Genomic DNA, 15151 nt, shown 5'->3' on the forward strand with positions numbered 1-15151 from the left:
CTGTGTGCGTGGAGGCACCCAGAGCCTGGAGCCACATTAGGGAAGGCACACGACTCTTCGGAGCCCCCCAGCCCTCGCTGGCTCTGAGTGGCGGCCCCTCCCTTGCGAGATGCTGGCTGCTGCTGTGTGTTCCCCCAAAGCCACCTGGAGAGAAACTGGGGTCCCCACCCCCGCCTAGAGCGGTGCCTCACCCCCCTCCCCTGCAGGTGGAGAAGTCACTGCAGCGCATTCAGAACGGGCAGCGCAACGCCATGTACACGTCGCAGCAGAGCGTGGAGAACAAAGTGGGCGGCATCCCCGGCTGGCAGGCCCTCCTCACCGCCGTGGGCTTCCGGCTGGACCCCCCGGCCAGCGGCCTGCCAGCGGCCGTCTTCTTCCCGACCTCCGACCCGGGCGAGCGGCTGCAGCAGTGCAGCAGCACCATCCAGTCCCTGCTGGGTGAGCCTCGGCCGGCAGCGCGCGCAGGGTGGGGGCCGTGGTCCCTGCTGCCCTCGGACAGGGAGGGCCCGGGGTCTCCAGAGTCCCCGACAGACTCCTCCCGGCCTGGTGCTTCCCTCTGTGACCCCCACCTCTGCCCCTTGCTGACAGCAGCGGCTCCGTCTCGTCGGCAGCCTCAGGCCCCACAGAGCCCTGTGGCCGAACCCAGGATGACACGGTCACAGGGCTCCCCTTCGTGTGTTGTTTGGTGGGGGGGTGACGCTGCCTGAGTGACCAGTCAGGGTCCTGGGGTGACCAGGTGCAGCCTCCAGCTGCCCTTCTCAGAGACCATCCAGGTGGGACTTGGTCACACTGTCTGGCTGTGCTGAGCTTTTGAAGATGGGAGCAAAGCTGAGCATTCGGGGAGCGTTCCTCTGGGAAGGCGCAGACAGGGTGCAGCATGCCCCTCTGGATGACGCCCGCCTCCTCCTTGCCGTAGGTCTGCCCAACCCTGCCCTCCAAGCCCTCTGCAAACTCATCACGGCCTCGGAGACGGGCGAGCAGCTCATCAGCCGGGTGAGTCCAGCGGGAAGCAGAGCCCGGGGGCTGGGCCGCGCTGGGGGACAGAGCTCCGACCCTGACAGGAAGCTCTGCCCTCGGGATGAGAGGCAGAGGCGAGCGCCGGGGCAGATCAGCCAGCATGGAGGAGCTGGGCGCTGAGTGCCAGCAGCGCTAGGGCCTCAGAGGATGCCCAAGGGGCCCCAGTCCCCTGTGGGCTCAGGGCTCTTCCTGACCTCTGCATCCAGGGGCCTCCTGCGCTGGGCACCCCTGACCACCACCGCCCCAAGCCAGCAGGCGATCCTGTACTCAGATCAGAGTGTGACCCCTGCCTGGAACAAAGCCACCTCTGAGGCAGTGGTGAACACAGAGTTACCTCTCATGGGAGATACTGCTTAGCAGGTTTTTCACGAAGTGCTTTCTTTTAGGAGAAGGTAGATCTAATTTAGAGACCTGGAGGATTCTAGCCCTTGGCATCATGTAGGCCGTCCTTGACTTGGCCACTGAGCTTCAGATCTTCCTCTTGGCCCGTGAGGGTCTGGAACAAGGCCCTGGTGACAGTGTAGTGACCCATGAAGAGGACAGAGCAGTTTTCTGAAGTGTAATAATTTGACAAAGTAATATACGTTATTAGGTATTTATCAGCAGATTTCATTTTAGTGGAACTGTTTATATGTGGAAATAAGCTGCTCTGTCAAGGGTTCAGCTCTGGTGCCTCTCCCCCTGCTGCCTGGGTGGTTTCCACCCAGATTCGGAACATAGCTCACTGATCTTGAGTTTCTGCTCATTTTGTAATAAGCGTTAGGATCTGCTTGCTGGGGAGAATCAGGGAGACACTTCAGGGCTACAGGCGTGTGCAGGGTGAGGCTGAGCACCTGTAGCCAATTGCTTACTCTCTTGCTTTTGGTGGCTCCCCGAATGCTCTCTCTGCCCCTGGACGGCGGGCGCCTCTGAGCCGCCCGAAATGGAGACTCTGCTTCAGCGTGGCCACAAGGCCGCAGTCCTGCCCCGTCCTGGCGCGGAAGGGCGGGGCAACCCCGGGGCGTGTGGCGGGCGTGGCTGCGCCTTCTCCTGTGTCCCTGCTGACTCTTGCTCCTCTCTGCTCCCGCCGGGTCAGAGCCGGCCCGCGTGGCGCTTGCTACAGCAGTGATCAGCTTGGGGTGCATAACCACCTGTGCTTGAGTCTAAACTCTCTTCTCTCTCTCTTTCTTTCCTTCTCTCACACTCTGCTGGCCGAAGGCTGTTAAAAATATGGTTGGAATGGTGAGTACCGCTCTAAGTAGCACTGCGGTCAGGTGAGCCCCTCGACCCGCCCGCCCCGGCCCCGCGCTGCTGGCTCAGGCTCCCTTTCCGCTCTGGATCTGACCTTTCACGTTCCCTCAGAACTGCTGGCCTGCCCCGGGGGGAGTGCTCACACTCAGCAGTGTCTGGGAGCCCCCCGCCCTCCTCTCGCCCTGAGCCCCACCCCAGCCTGTGCTCGGAGCCGAGGCCCGAAGCAGAAACCCTGCCCGTGCCGGGCCTCGCGCTCCCACAGGGAGCACAGAGGGCAGCAGGCAGAGGCCCCGTGAAGAGAGCTTCAGGTGCTGCGCACAGGAGGGCATGAGCCACGTGACAGGCGGCAGGCGGGTGGCTGGGGCCGAGCCCCTGGGCCGGACGCGCAGGCTGACGCTCTCCCCGCTCAGCTCCACCAGGTGCTGGTGCAGCTGCAGGCCGGCGAGAAGGAGCAGGACCTCGCCGCGGCGCCCATCCAGGTGTCCATCAGCGTCCAGCTGTGGCGGCTCCCCGGCTGTCACGAGTTCCTGGCGGCTCTAGGTAGGCCCACGTCCGCGAAGGGGCTCCTTTCCTTCCACCTCTTCTTAATCTGTTCTTCTCCTAGTTTCTGTTGGGTGAAGCTGGTAGACTCTTAGGGGTCTTAAGTGGTGTTTCTGTTTATTACTCAGTAGCTAATGTGAAGACTAGTGCCTCAGCACAGTTCCCAGACGGCCTTCCGGCTATATCCCATCCCCTACATGACGATTTCCTCCTCTCACTTGGAGTCATCGTGTTAAGATGAATCTGCTTGACTGCAGTATTGCTGGGAGTCAAGCCATGATTACAGCCTAAAGAAAACTCAAGATTTCAACATTGGGCTCTATCACTGGCTACTCAGACTTGGCTGAGTAGAGAAAGAAATACAATTGAAACTGCCTTTGACTGACCACAGAAACCTAGACAGCCTGTTGCAAGATCCTCCTTCAGCATTGTGAGCCAGTCAAGGCAGTTCCCAGCAACACTGCTGTCTCCTCACCGCAGGTGCATCTGCTGCTAAATCACCCTGAGAGGCTCTGCCATCCTGCCACAGGCACGGGGGAGGCAGCCGTGAACACAGGACGAAAGGCCCTGCTCTCATTAGCGCTTTCATACCAGAGCGGGGCAGACAGACAGACACGTAGAAAGACACAGTCGAAGGCGAGCAGCTCAGAAGTGAGGAACCCCGGCACAGACAGAAGCAGCAGCGTCACAGAGAGGGGCAGGAGCCCCGCAGGCCCAGAGCCTGTGGAGGGAAGATCCAGGTCGAGGGAAGAGCCTGAGGCCGGGAAGGGGACGCGGAGGCAGAGCTTAGGGTTGAGACGCTGATGGGAGGCCCCTGGTTTTTAGTCTGAGGGAGTGGGGATCTGATGCCTTGTGGGAATGTTCCTTCCGCTCGGGAAGCCTGGGCACCTTTTCTAGCCCATTTGAATGACTTTTCCCAGACCGCGTCAACTTGGGGGCCTCCACCTGTCTTTGGAGGCAAAGAGGGAACCCACACAACCCTGCAGGGGCTCCAAATCCCCTGGCAGTAGGTACTCTGACATAGCCTTCTTGGTATACATTAGCACATTTATATCTAGTAAGCACAGTCATGAGCAAGGCAGCAGGGGTGAGGAGGAGGAGCTCCTCTCCTCCTGGGACAGGCTGTGTTGCTGCCGCTCTCGGGTTGGGGTCCTGGGTGGTTTTTGCTGATGCTCCTCCCACTGATCCTCAAGGGCGATTTGCGTGCACATACTTCTAATCTTTAAGTCCTTTGTTCTGAGCCTGGGGAGAAGTGCCCCCTTGGCAAGTCACAGCTGTGGCTTATTTAGAGAACTCAGTTCTGCTGGGACAACCAGTTCAACTCCCTTTGATAGTGGATTCTAACTAAAATGTTATTAGTCACTCATTTTCTAAGTGCTGAGTTCTCTGAGACCTTCCTGTTGTTTTCAGGGACTGTTTATTTTTGAGTTCAGAGGGGAAAATGTCCAATAGCAACCAGAATGCTAAGTACAAGGCACCTCTATTGAGTCCAGTTCCCAAAGGAATGATAATGTCAGACCCAACAAAGTAATTACAAGAATAAAAAAGACAGGTTTCTTGTCTGGCGCTGGGGTCCCTGCTGTGGGAACACCGAGGTGAGGCGGAGAAGGGCCTGGGAGCCCCAGGCTGCCGCCAGCCCCAAGTGTCCACACTGTTCAAAGCAGAGCTCAGTGATCCGCTGGAAGGTTAAGTGTAGACGTTCTGAGCCGAGCCCCTTAGGCCCTAACTCCTTACCTGCTGGCACTGTCTGCGGCCTCTTCCTCCTGTTCTTTTCCCCGGGAGACTCACTGGCTGCCTCTGTCATGGCTCCGATGAGTCTTGAGTGCTGCGGCAACAGCTTGTTAGGCAGCCGCCCGGCCTTTGTTGTGCCCGCGCTGGGTCTTATTAGACTCGGGGCTGCTTCCTGTGGGCTCCGGCAGGGCGGAGCAAGTCCCTGCTGGGCGCTTCAGCCCAGAGCAGATTCTGCAGCATCGGAGAAGCTTGTCTCAGAGCCCTTGGGGCAGACCCTGCCCACCTTCTCCTGCACCAGCTTTAAATATCCGGCAAACGGAGGAGCCAGTCTTCTTTAAGTGAACTGTTCTGCAAAAGAATGGAGACAAGTGTCAAGGGCGGGGCAGGGCAGCAGTCAGGGGAGTCCCCTTCGAGGGTGTGAGGGGTCTGCACAGGTTCCCCAGGATGGTGTGAGAAGCCCTGGAGTGCGCATCCTTTTCAGGACTGGGAATCTTCCCCAAGGAAGCAGGTGTTTATGCTCTTTGTTTCTGTAGGTTTTGATCTCTGTGAGGTCGGGCAGGAGGAAGTAATCCTGAAAACCGGGAAACAAGCCAATCGACGGACCATGCACTTTGCGCTCCAGGCCCTGCTCGCACTCTTCGGTAAGAGCTCCTCGAGGCACCATGCCGAGTGGCTCCCAGGAGCTACGGGCACGGCCTTGGGGATGGTTTGGGAAGGGGAAGAATTAAGTGAGCGAATATCTGCTGTATGTTAGCAAACGTTGAAGAAAACAAGCTCCCTGTTCTGATGGACCTCAGCTTATGACATGCACACATACAATGTATGTCAGACGAGGAAATCAAGGGACAAGCAAGTGCAGGTGGCATTGGGGGAGGGGCGGCACCCAGAGCCGGGCCTGTGGGGCGGTTTTCAGACCCTGGGGCAAGCTTACCCTCCTCAAGGGGCCGAGTGAGGCTGAATGCTGGCGCTGATGTTGTCAAGGCTTGATGGAACCAGCAAAGCCTGCTGACGAACGTGCTCAGAGAGAGGGGTCAGAGGTGACGGCTGCCGGACGGGCTGCCTTCGCTGAGACGGTGAAGGTGGCACAAGGCCTGGGTCTGAGTCCCCTCCTGGACACATTCATAGGCAGCTGGGACTGCCTATGAGTCCAGATTGGAGATGTTAACATGCGCACAGGTCTCAGGTGAACAAGACTGTCCTGTGGGCCCTCCCGGGGTCAAGGTCACAGATGAGGTGGGGCCAGGGAAGGCTCAGACCCCAAGAGCCGTGTGTGATCTGTGCAGAAGCAGGCACTGAATGCCAGGTTTGGTGGTGGCCACTGGTGACCTTTACATGAGCTGGGGAGACAAAAGCCTGCTGGAGCGGGTTCTGAGCAGGTGGGAGAAGGGTGCTGGGATGTGGAGCGATGCGGCCGCAGCTGGAAGGGATGGCGGGTGAGGGTTCAGGCAGGGGTGCCAGAGAGAGCGGGGGGGGGGGCGTGGCTGAGGGGCCTCGGGAGATAGGGAGCAAGTGAGGGCAGGCCTGCGGCGCCGGAGGCCTCTCCTGTTTCTGTCCCCAGTGTGAGATTTACCTTTCCCACAGGACTGTTTTCCAGGCTTGAGACGAATTCAGCTTGTGTATAATTCTAGCTTCTATGCATATAAGGATGCTTGTGAAAGAAGTCAACAGCGTAGAGAATGCTAACTGTGCCTCTCTGTCACAGATTCCACCGAGCTACCCAAGCGCCTCAGCCTGGACAGCTCGTCCTCCCTGGAGTCTCTGGCTTCAGCCCAGTCTGTCTCCAACGCTCTGCCCCTGGGCTACCAGCACCCTCCTTTCTCCCCGACTGGGGCGGAGAGCATAGCCTCAGACGCCATCTCCGTGTACAGCCTGAGCTCCATCGCCTCCTCCATGAGCTTCGTCTCCAAGCCTGATGGGGGGTCAGAAGGCGCGGTCCCTCGGGGACGGCAGGACTACGAGCGGTCCAAGAACGCCTACCCGCCGCGTGCCGCCCTGCCTCGGAGCCCGATGTCCCCGCCCACCCGCCCTGCAGGTGCCAAGGACGAGGAGGAGTATGAGGGGTTCTCTATCATCAGCACGGAGCCCTTGGCGGCCCCCCAGGAAGACCCACCGACGGGCTTCTCTCCCGACCACAAGCAGTCCCGCGTTGGGACGGCAGGCAGTGTCAAAGTTTCGGTGAGCTCCAAGGGGAGCATAAGCACTCCAAACTCTCCTGTTAAAATGACTCTGATTCCCAGCCCAAACTCACCCTTCCAGAAAGTTGGAAAACTAGCCAGTTCAGACACGGGAGAATCAGACCAGTCGAGCACGGAAACAGATAGTACCGTGAAGTCCCAAGAAGAAAGCAACCCGAAGCTTGACCCTCAAGAGCTGGCGCAGAAGATTCTTGAGGAGACGCAGAGCCACCTCCTGGCGGTGGAGCGTCTCCAGCGGGGCGGCGGTCAGGGCTCCAGTGCTGAGGATGGCGTCTCCGTGCCCAGCAGCGCTGCCGTCTTCCGAGCGTCAGAAACCAGCGCCTTCAGCAGGCCTGCCCTCTCCCACCAGAAGAGCCAGCCGTCGTCCTCGCCGGTCTCCATCAAACCAAAGCCCCCAGCCAGGAGCTCCTCCCTCCCCAAGGTGAGCTCGGGGTGCAGCAGCCCCGCCGCCTCCGAGGCGTCCGCCAAAGACAGCCCGAGCCAGCACAGCGGCCGGCCGTCGCCCGGCTCCGACTCGCAGACCTCCCTGAGCGACCAGCCGCTCTTCAAGCTGAAGTACCCCAGCTCCCCCTACAGCGCTCACATCTCCAAATCTCCAAGGAACATGTCCCCCAGCTCAGGCCACCAGTCTCCCGCGGGAAGCGCACCGTCCCCGGCTCTCTCCTACTCCTCGGCGGGCTCCGCGCGATCCAGCCCCGCCGACCACCCCGACCTCGACAAGCTGAAGATGGCAGCCATCGACGAGAAGGTGCAGGCGGTCCACAACCTGAAGATGTTCTGGCAGAGCACACCCCAGCACTCCACGGGACCGATGAAAATATTCCGGGGGGCCCCTGGGACCATGACTTCTAAGAGAGATGTCCTCAGCCTATTAAATTTGTCACCTCGGCACAACAAGAAGGAGGAGGGCGCAGACAAGCTGGAACTCAAGGAGCTGTCTTTGCAGCGACGTGGAGAAACACCCCCCAAGGCCCCTCCCAACGGACACTGGCACACGGAGACCACCTCGCTGAGCACGCTGCCGCTGCCCGCGCGCCCACCCGCCCCGGCTCCCACGCGCCCTTTGAGACTTCCTTCTGGAAATGGCTACAAGTTTCTGTCCCCGGGAAGATTTTTTCCTTCCTCTAAATGCTAAAGCATCTTTTATACCCACCGACAGCAACCCAGAGCGCAGCGGCCCAGCTGGCTCTCCGCATTCACTTGGCTGCCCCTGCGTGAGCATGCACTGCCGGCCCTGGTGGTCCCCGGGGACTCTGGGTAGACTCCCCAAAAGCCAGGACTTCTGTGGGGCTGGTACAGGATGCTCATGGAATTTTCTACACACATCACCAAATGTTTACCTGTAAGCTCCCTCTTCTCATCTTTGATGCGATTCTTCAACAGGACTTTTGTACAAAAATGGTCAAGGTTCTGGGGTGGGGGAGGAGAGGGAGTACATATTTTGCTAGGAGGTGTATATGCAGTACCTTTTATACACAGAATACAGAGCTTTTGTAAGGCTTTCAGGTGCTGGTTGGGGGTGGGATACATAAAATCTAAGTTGAATTCTACATGAAAGTGTTATTATAGTAGCCAAAAAACAGGATACCAATTTTAAAAATGCCAATGATTTGTAATTAAATTGTAGCAATTCTGGTCTCACGGTACTGTAACATCATAGAACCGATGCAATAATTCACCTGGAAATAGTGCTTCCATCCTCAACTCTGCTCTCCTGAGCTCTACTAATGTCCTTGGAGCCCTGCGGTCAACCAAACTTGAAGTTTCTTAAAAATTTACGTAACTCGTATCCAGGCATTTTAGAACTATGCAATTGTGATTTAAAATGCAACTTTGTGCTTTTAAAACCTTACTGACCTTTTTTGTACGTGGATAAACAACTTGGTTTTGTTATCAATAGTACTTTGCATTTATAGCTATTATTTTTAAAAGCTCAAGAAGTTTTTTAAAATGTCAAATTTTGAACAGTCATCAATAAGTAATTATCAAGTTTTGGGGGGGAGTTTGAAATTATTCAGTTTCCTTAGAAGAAAAAAATAGCAAAAGAAAAAAAAAAAATCCTATGGCTAACTAGATTTAACCAGAATCTAGCCTTCCAGCTCCTATTCCCTTTACTTCCTGCTTAGTTTTATCATCGTTTCCCAACTCCAGGCTGCTAACACCTCTTCTACCTACGTCTGCTGCCAGGTTCCCGCCGTCCCAGCGCCTCCCACCCATGAACTGCATGTGACCCCGTCTTGGTGTGACTGGCTCCTGCGGTCTGAGGACAGACCCTTACTGTCCACGGCCGCAGCAGCAGGGGTCTCTGCTGGGATGTATGCATCTGAGTTACTGCTCAACAGGGAGGGAGAGTCTTAAATGTGCCGTCATGGGTGGGGGGGAAAGAGGGAGTCTTCCTACAGCTATGATAGCCCCCTGATACTGCCGCCAGCCAGGACGAGACAAAAGAACAGTCTAGGCAGGGGTAACCATTAACTTATAAGGAAATGAAACGCTGAAAATCATGTTAGTGCTAAGTTTAGGCCACTTTTAGGTAATTCTCAAGTGGAAATCCTACTACCTCCTCACTGGGAAGGTCCATCCCACGAAGGCAGCAGCCTCTCGTCTGGGGACACCAGCCGCAGGGAGGCCCCAGGGGGGTTAACCTTGGGGAGGCCTCGTTTTATTTACACACTGACCACCTGCCTATTCCTCACTGTGCTCTGGAAAGAGAGAAACATACTATATACTCAATCTGTCTTACTCTCTTGAGCTGTGTCACAGAAGCTTTTAGTGTTTAACCCAACAGTCATGTTGACAAAAGCAAGCAAGTCCCTCCCATCCTAACCCCGATCCCAACACTGGAAAGAGAAATACTTTTATCAAGAAGCAAGCAGCTATGAGGCTGTCTTTATGTCTTTTGGAAATGGTAATAAAAGTACCAGTGTAGCAAATGAAAGCCAAGTTTATAGCACTGTGCATTTAGATAGCAAAATCAGGTCCTCAGCAACATGAAACAAACCTCAAAAGTGAGTTTCTGAATCCGCACGCATGTAGTCAGGCTCTTCCTTTCTCAGCACCTCAGCCTCTTTCCCAAGTGCCAAGGAGCCCTGGAGGAGAGGCCGGTCGTGCTCTGGCCCCGGGTGCCCGCCTCCAGCACAGCCCCCTACCACCAAGACCGCTTCTCCTGGTTACCAAGCCAGCTAGGAGGGCTTGTGGACCCTAACTTGGTTTTAGTCTAAGTACATTTGTTGTTGTAGGTTTCATGTTCAAAAGCCAAATGGAATACATGATTTTTTTTTGGTCCTGGATGTCGGCTTCAATGAAGGAAAGCAAAGATGATAAAATCAAGACCAACTGCCACTTCTTGCTATTTGCTGTCAGTCTTGGTGCTTCCTATTCAAGTCAAACGGATGTAAAATCAAAGTGAACTTTTTAGGCTTCCCTGAAAAAAGGATGCACTTAAAAATTATGTGAGATTGTATAATTTGCAGATTTCTTTGTACAGATCAGGGGTTGGCAAATGACCTCCAGGCTAAATCTGATCAGAGGCCTGGATTTTTACAGCCATGAGCTAGGAATGGAGTTTGCATTTTAAAATATTAATATAAGTATCTACATAATATTGTGATTTTTACCTCTTGGTCCACAAAGCCTAAAATATCTGGCTTCTTATGAAAACATTTTGCTGACTCCTGGTCCAGATGGCAGAAAACGCAACTGGCGTAACGTTTTGTTTCTGCAGTCTAGGGAAAGCGGATGTCAGGCAGTGGACAGAACTGACGGGGTGTGTGGGAACCTGAGCCCTGTGGAGGGAAGGGACCGGCCCCAGAGGAGTCCTTGGCTCCCCGCCCCATGTGGAAGGGGTCGCTGGGTCACTGTATGCGGACAGCATTGGACAGGACTTCTTTTTCAGCTCAGGAAACTGGAACTCCTGCCCCTACTCTGCTCCATCAGATGCAAATACGCAAGCAATAAAATCTCCCTCTCCTACAAACCCTGGTGTGACCGCAAAGCAAGGTAGTAGATCTTACTTGTCACCAGTGGGCCACGCAGGCAACTCTTCACACTTCACTCACCTTAACAGAGTCGATCTACCAAGACACAGTGAGCCATTCAAGCCTGCACTCTGATGCGTTTGGTATCGGTGTGCAGAGAAACGAGAACGTTCTCGCCTCCACCCACTCGCAACAGCCCCCGGCCCACACGCCGCCGAACACGCGTCCGTGTCTGCTCAGCTGTCCGGGGGAAGCCGGCAGGGGGCCACCGCCGCGGGTGCCCAGCAGGGGTGCCCTGTCCCGCACCCCCGCCACCACAAGGGGAACCCTCACTTCGCCAGTTTCAGTTCAGGCTGGAAAAAAAAACCACACGATAATCGGGCTTGCTTCAGGCAGAATGTGAAAATTGTGTAATTTTCATCACATATTTTGTTCTTTTACCTAAAAGAACTTGTACATGTGCTTTGTGAACTGGGCCCCCGTTTGTGCCAGGTCCTTCCGAGATGCCCCGTGGAAGGACACACGTGGCCACGTCTCCCTCCTCACACGCCTTCCCCACGTGGCACTCATGCCCCTGTATGCAGTGTTAGCCATCCTTGGCCTATGTGGACTTTTTTTTTTTTTGTAAATGACAGTTTCCAGATGGCATTAAACTTTTTATATTATGAAATTTACCATGTAAAAAGAACTTCGTATTTTTATTGAGATTGCTAAGGCACTTGGCCTTCCTTTGTGATTTCAGTGACTATTAAAGCATGAGTCCCCTTGGTTTTAAGTGCCGTATCTGAATCACTTTCTTTGCCTGTTCCACACTTTCTAGGTTTCTCTGTGGTACACACAGTATCATGTCGTTAATGAACACAGACTCCTGTCAGGAGTTTATCCTTATGAATGTACTTCTGCCTCATGTTTGCCAGGAGCAGACCCAAAGAAAGTGCACAGCAGAGCTGACCTTCTGTATCTAAACACACAGAGGCCTCCAGCGCTACCTTGGGAGTTTCTGGGGTTCACTTTTATTAGTGACAGAGATGTCTCTTATTTGTTCTGTTCAAGACTGGAAGTTTGCATAGTAGACTACAATCTTTTTCACCCGATAAAGTAAAATATAGACTTATTCTTAGTTCTGCTTACATGCCACTTTCAGGAAATACATAAATTACTAATAGCTTAAAAATAAAATTGATTTAAAATTTCATGAAAATTAGTGGATGCAGTGAAAGTGGCATCTTTAGAGAAAAATTACAGACCTAAATATTTATTTTCAAGGTTAATTTTAACCATGTAACTGTTTAAAGCCCAGCCAGTGGCCTGCTGGGAAGGATGCACCACTGAGCGCGTGGCTGACAGCACAGCGACAACAGCCCAGAGAGAAAAGGGAGGGGACAACACAGAAACTCATAACAGCCAGCACAGAAGGCCAAACATAGACTCTGCCAAGAGTGAAAAATGTACCCATTTCTGTGAAGGCTGATCATGTGTGTGAGACAGAAAAGGAAAGGTGGGTACAGCTAAAGTTGCAGCAGAAATTAATCAGAAAATACTATGAATACTTTCATGCCAAAATATGTGAAAATGCAAGATAACACCTGGTATGCTTTAGGCATTCATATTTACATAGTTGAGGGACCCCTAAATGCGAATGGTGGGCCCCAGATGCAGGAGTGGTAAGCACGTGACTTCAAGGAGTGTTGTTCACGCACATGAACTGTTTTCATAAGGAATTTAAGAATGAGTGAAAAGTGTTATTGGCAACTACACGACAAAAATTAGATTACATAAACTTTTAGAAAAAAATACTAAAATCTCTGGTGCACAAAGGGAAAGAAAACAAAACCAGAGCCCATAAAATTAAAATGGTATCCATAACTCCTTGCCCTTTATCCAAGTCTCCAAAGAGTACAGACCCAGAAGGTTTTGCATATATTTCACTAAACTTCCAGGGACCGGTGGTACTCTGTATTTTCAAATGGTTTAAGAAACTATAAAAATAAGAAAAGATATTAAAATCACTCCATGATGGTATTCTTAATTCTAAGATCAATAGATAGTATAAGAAAAAGTATAAGCCCATTTCATATATGAATCTGGACATAAAAATCTGAAATAAAACAATAACCATTAAATTCCTATGCCTTTAAAACTAGGAAGAAGTGAAAATTGCTCAGTCGTGTCTGACTCTTTGCAACCGGCTCCTCTGTCCATGGGATTTTCCAGGTAAGAATATTGGAGTGGGTTGCCATTTCCTTCTCCATTAAAAGTAGGAAAACGTAGCTTGAAAGTGCATCTACGTGTTAATCACTGACCTTGCCTCTGCTCATGAACACACGCGCGGTATTCCCAAGGGCCAGAGCTCTGCCCCTAAGCGGTATCTATAAACACACCCGCATACAGAAAAGCGGTCAGCACTAAACTACGGAGCACGTCACCACTCTGAGAACTGGGGTGCCGAGACGTCCAAGGTTTACCCTGTGACCACACACGAAAGCAGGCCTGTGACACCCTACTCTAGGCGTACTGAGACAGGTCTGTCAGTGTGAGGCAAACTCCAGGCAGTCCAGCTGTTTCTTAGGAAACTGTTACTGTTGAAGCAGAGAGGGACTTTAATAATCTGCAGAGCAGATGGAAGGATGCAAGGTTAGCGCAGCACCACGAAGGATCTTTGAGCACAGCTGTGTGCTCCCTGTTACCTTAGAAAACACGATTTATGTAATCTGTCAGAGTTGGAGAATTTGCGTGTCCGAAATTTGTTGGACGCTTCCCAGAAGGAGAGACCGGCCCCTGGTGAGGATCTGGTATTCGTGTGCGGGGGACCTTGTAGTCAGCAGCAGGCCTGCTCTTAGCTCCTCAGGCTGTGCTGCGCCTCGTGTGGGGTCTCGTTCCCCAGTCAGGGGCCGAACCCGGGCCCCCCACAGTGGGAGCACGGAGCCTTAACCACTGGCCCACCAGGGAAGTCCAACGGGGCTGCTTTGTGATATTACTACTCTAACGCTTTATTATAGTCACTTTTTTTTTTTTAAAAAGGATTTTGAAAATATTTCATCTGGCTCCTGGCTGCACCGGGTGCCTCCCCCGCACCGTGCAGGGTCTGTCCTTGAGGCGCAGGGCGCCAGGAGCTCTAGCGCGCGGGCTTCGCTGCTCCCAGGCACGGGGATCTTAGTTCCTCTACCAGGAACCGAACCATGTCCCTGCACCCCTGTCTCTCTCTCTCTCTCTCCCCTTCCCTCCCTCTCCCCTTCTTTCTCTGTCTTTCCCTGTCCCTCTCCTTCCCGCCCTCCTGTCCCTGCAAGGCACGTTCTTAACCTCTGGACCACCAGGGAAGTCCCTGTTTTGTTGTTTTTAACCTGAGGAATTCTGGACAAGGGCCACAGCTTGGTGGTACCTTTTCCAGTTTAAATCCTTTCTTTAACTCTCCCAATGAGTGTGCAAGCTTATAGACTCTAACAATACTAAATAATGGCAAACAGCAGGGAACTTGACAGACTAATGCTGCATCCACTCCAGCAAATGAGGTCGAAACATCTGGATCCAAATACATTAAAGGGACGAGTTGGCATTAAGGAAACATTCTGCCTCCCAAATGAATTTGCATCCAATCTCAAGATATTTATTAGATTTGCAGCAATTGTGCATGTGGGCCTCAGGGAATGATAAGTTCTTAAATATATAAATATCCTCAATATATGTATATTAAATAAGTTCTAAAATTTTAAAATAATTTTGAATCCCAGTAGCAGAGCTCAAAGTCTGCCTTTCTAGCTGGGACAGGTAAATGGGTTTGAATTCTGATCTGCCGGGCAGCATTCTGTCAAGTCAGAATATTTTTTTTTTCCATAAGTAGAAGTTATACAAGTTTTTTCCTGAAGTGTAGCCATTTTCTTTTTGAACCCAAAATGCAAATATAAAACTGCTATGTAATTCATAAAAAAGAGGTAGTTCTTATCTAATATTTCAAAAGTCACTGAGTCTACAAATACTTGCTGAGGGTTTGTTGTAATAAATAGAATGTAGCCTGCCCTATCCCCAAGAAAGCAGGAAAGTTAAAACAGATATAAAAGTCCATAAAATAAGTTGTGTCCTTCACTTACACGCTGCTCTCTCCTGTGCTGTGAACGGCCCAAACAGCGTGATGAATGGAAGTGCCCATCACGGTTCCCCCACTGTGCCCTGCTGGAACGGCTGGGATGAGCCAGCGCAGAGGCGCAGGGGCTCCAGGAAGGCTGCAGGTGACGAGGCCTGAACAGGGCCTTCGTTGTGGATGCGGAACACGTGGTGAAAAAGAAGCAAGTCAGAAGAAGAGCCAGCAAACTGAAGATGGAAACAAAAGCTAAGGAGTAAGATATACACGTGAAATGGACGACACCCAAGTCTAAGGCCATCCAGAGGGGCCTCTGTGATCTTGGGTGTAAATAAACAATGGAATCGATCGAAGAGAAGCCCCGAGTCCGTTCCTACAGCTTAGGC

General features: G+C 52.7%; 1 protein-coding gene and 1 long non-coding RNA gene across 10 annotated transcripts in view; one reads left to right on the top strand and one right to left on the bottom strand.

The window, feature by feature from the left end:
• TTC28 (tetratricopeptide repeat domain 28) overlaps nt 1–11465 on the top strand; it is a 575247-nt gene extending 563782 nt beyond the window's left edge. For 6 of the 9 annotated variants that reach the window (XM_043901459.1, XM_043901461.1, XM_043901457.1 and 3 more), the window contains 6 exons: nt 207–438; nt 917–993; nt 2215–2238; nt 2658–2787; nt 5052–5159; nt 6221–11465. In XM_043901459.1, the coding sequence (XP_043757394.1) occupies nt 207–438; nt 917–993; nt 2215–2238; nt 2658–2787; nt 5052–5159; nt 6221–7848 (2199 nt within the window). In that variant the 3' untranslated portion in view covers nt 7849–11465. The remainder of the gene's footprint in view (nt 1–206; nt 439–916; nt 994–2214; nt 2239–2657; nt 2788–5051; nt 5160–6220) is intronic. The other 3 variants (XM_043901460.1, XM_043901458.1, XM_043901463.1) reach the window with 1 other exon arrangement.
• Nucleotides 1–15151, bottom strand: part of LOC122693720 — a 72696-nt gene that overhangs the window by 11131 nt on the left and 46414 nt on the right. The window contains exon 2 of the long non-coding RNA XR_006340984.1: nt 1352–4866. This is a non-coding gene — a long non-coding RNA (uncharacterized LOC122693720). The remainder of the gene's footprint in view (nt 1–1351; nt 4867–15151) is intronic.

This window comes from Cervus elaphus, chromosome 5, assembly GCF_910594005.1.
Source record: "Cervus elaphus chromosome 5, mCerEla1.1, whole genome shotgun sequence".
NCBI lineage: Eukaryota > Metazoa > Chordata > Mammalia > Artiodactyla > Cervidae > Cervus > Cervus elaphus.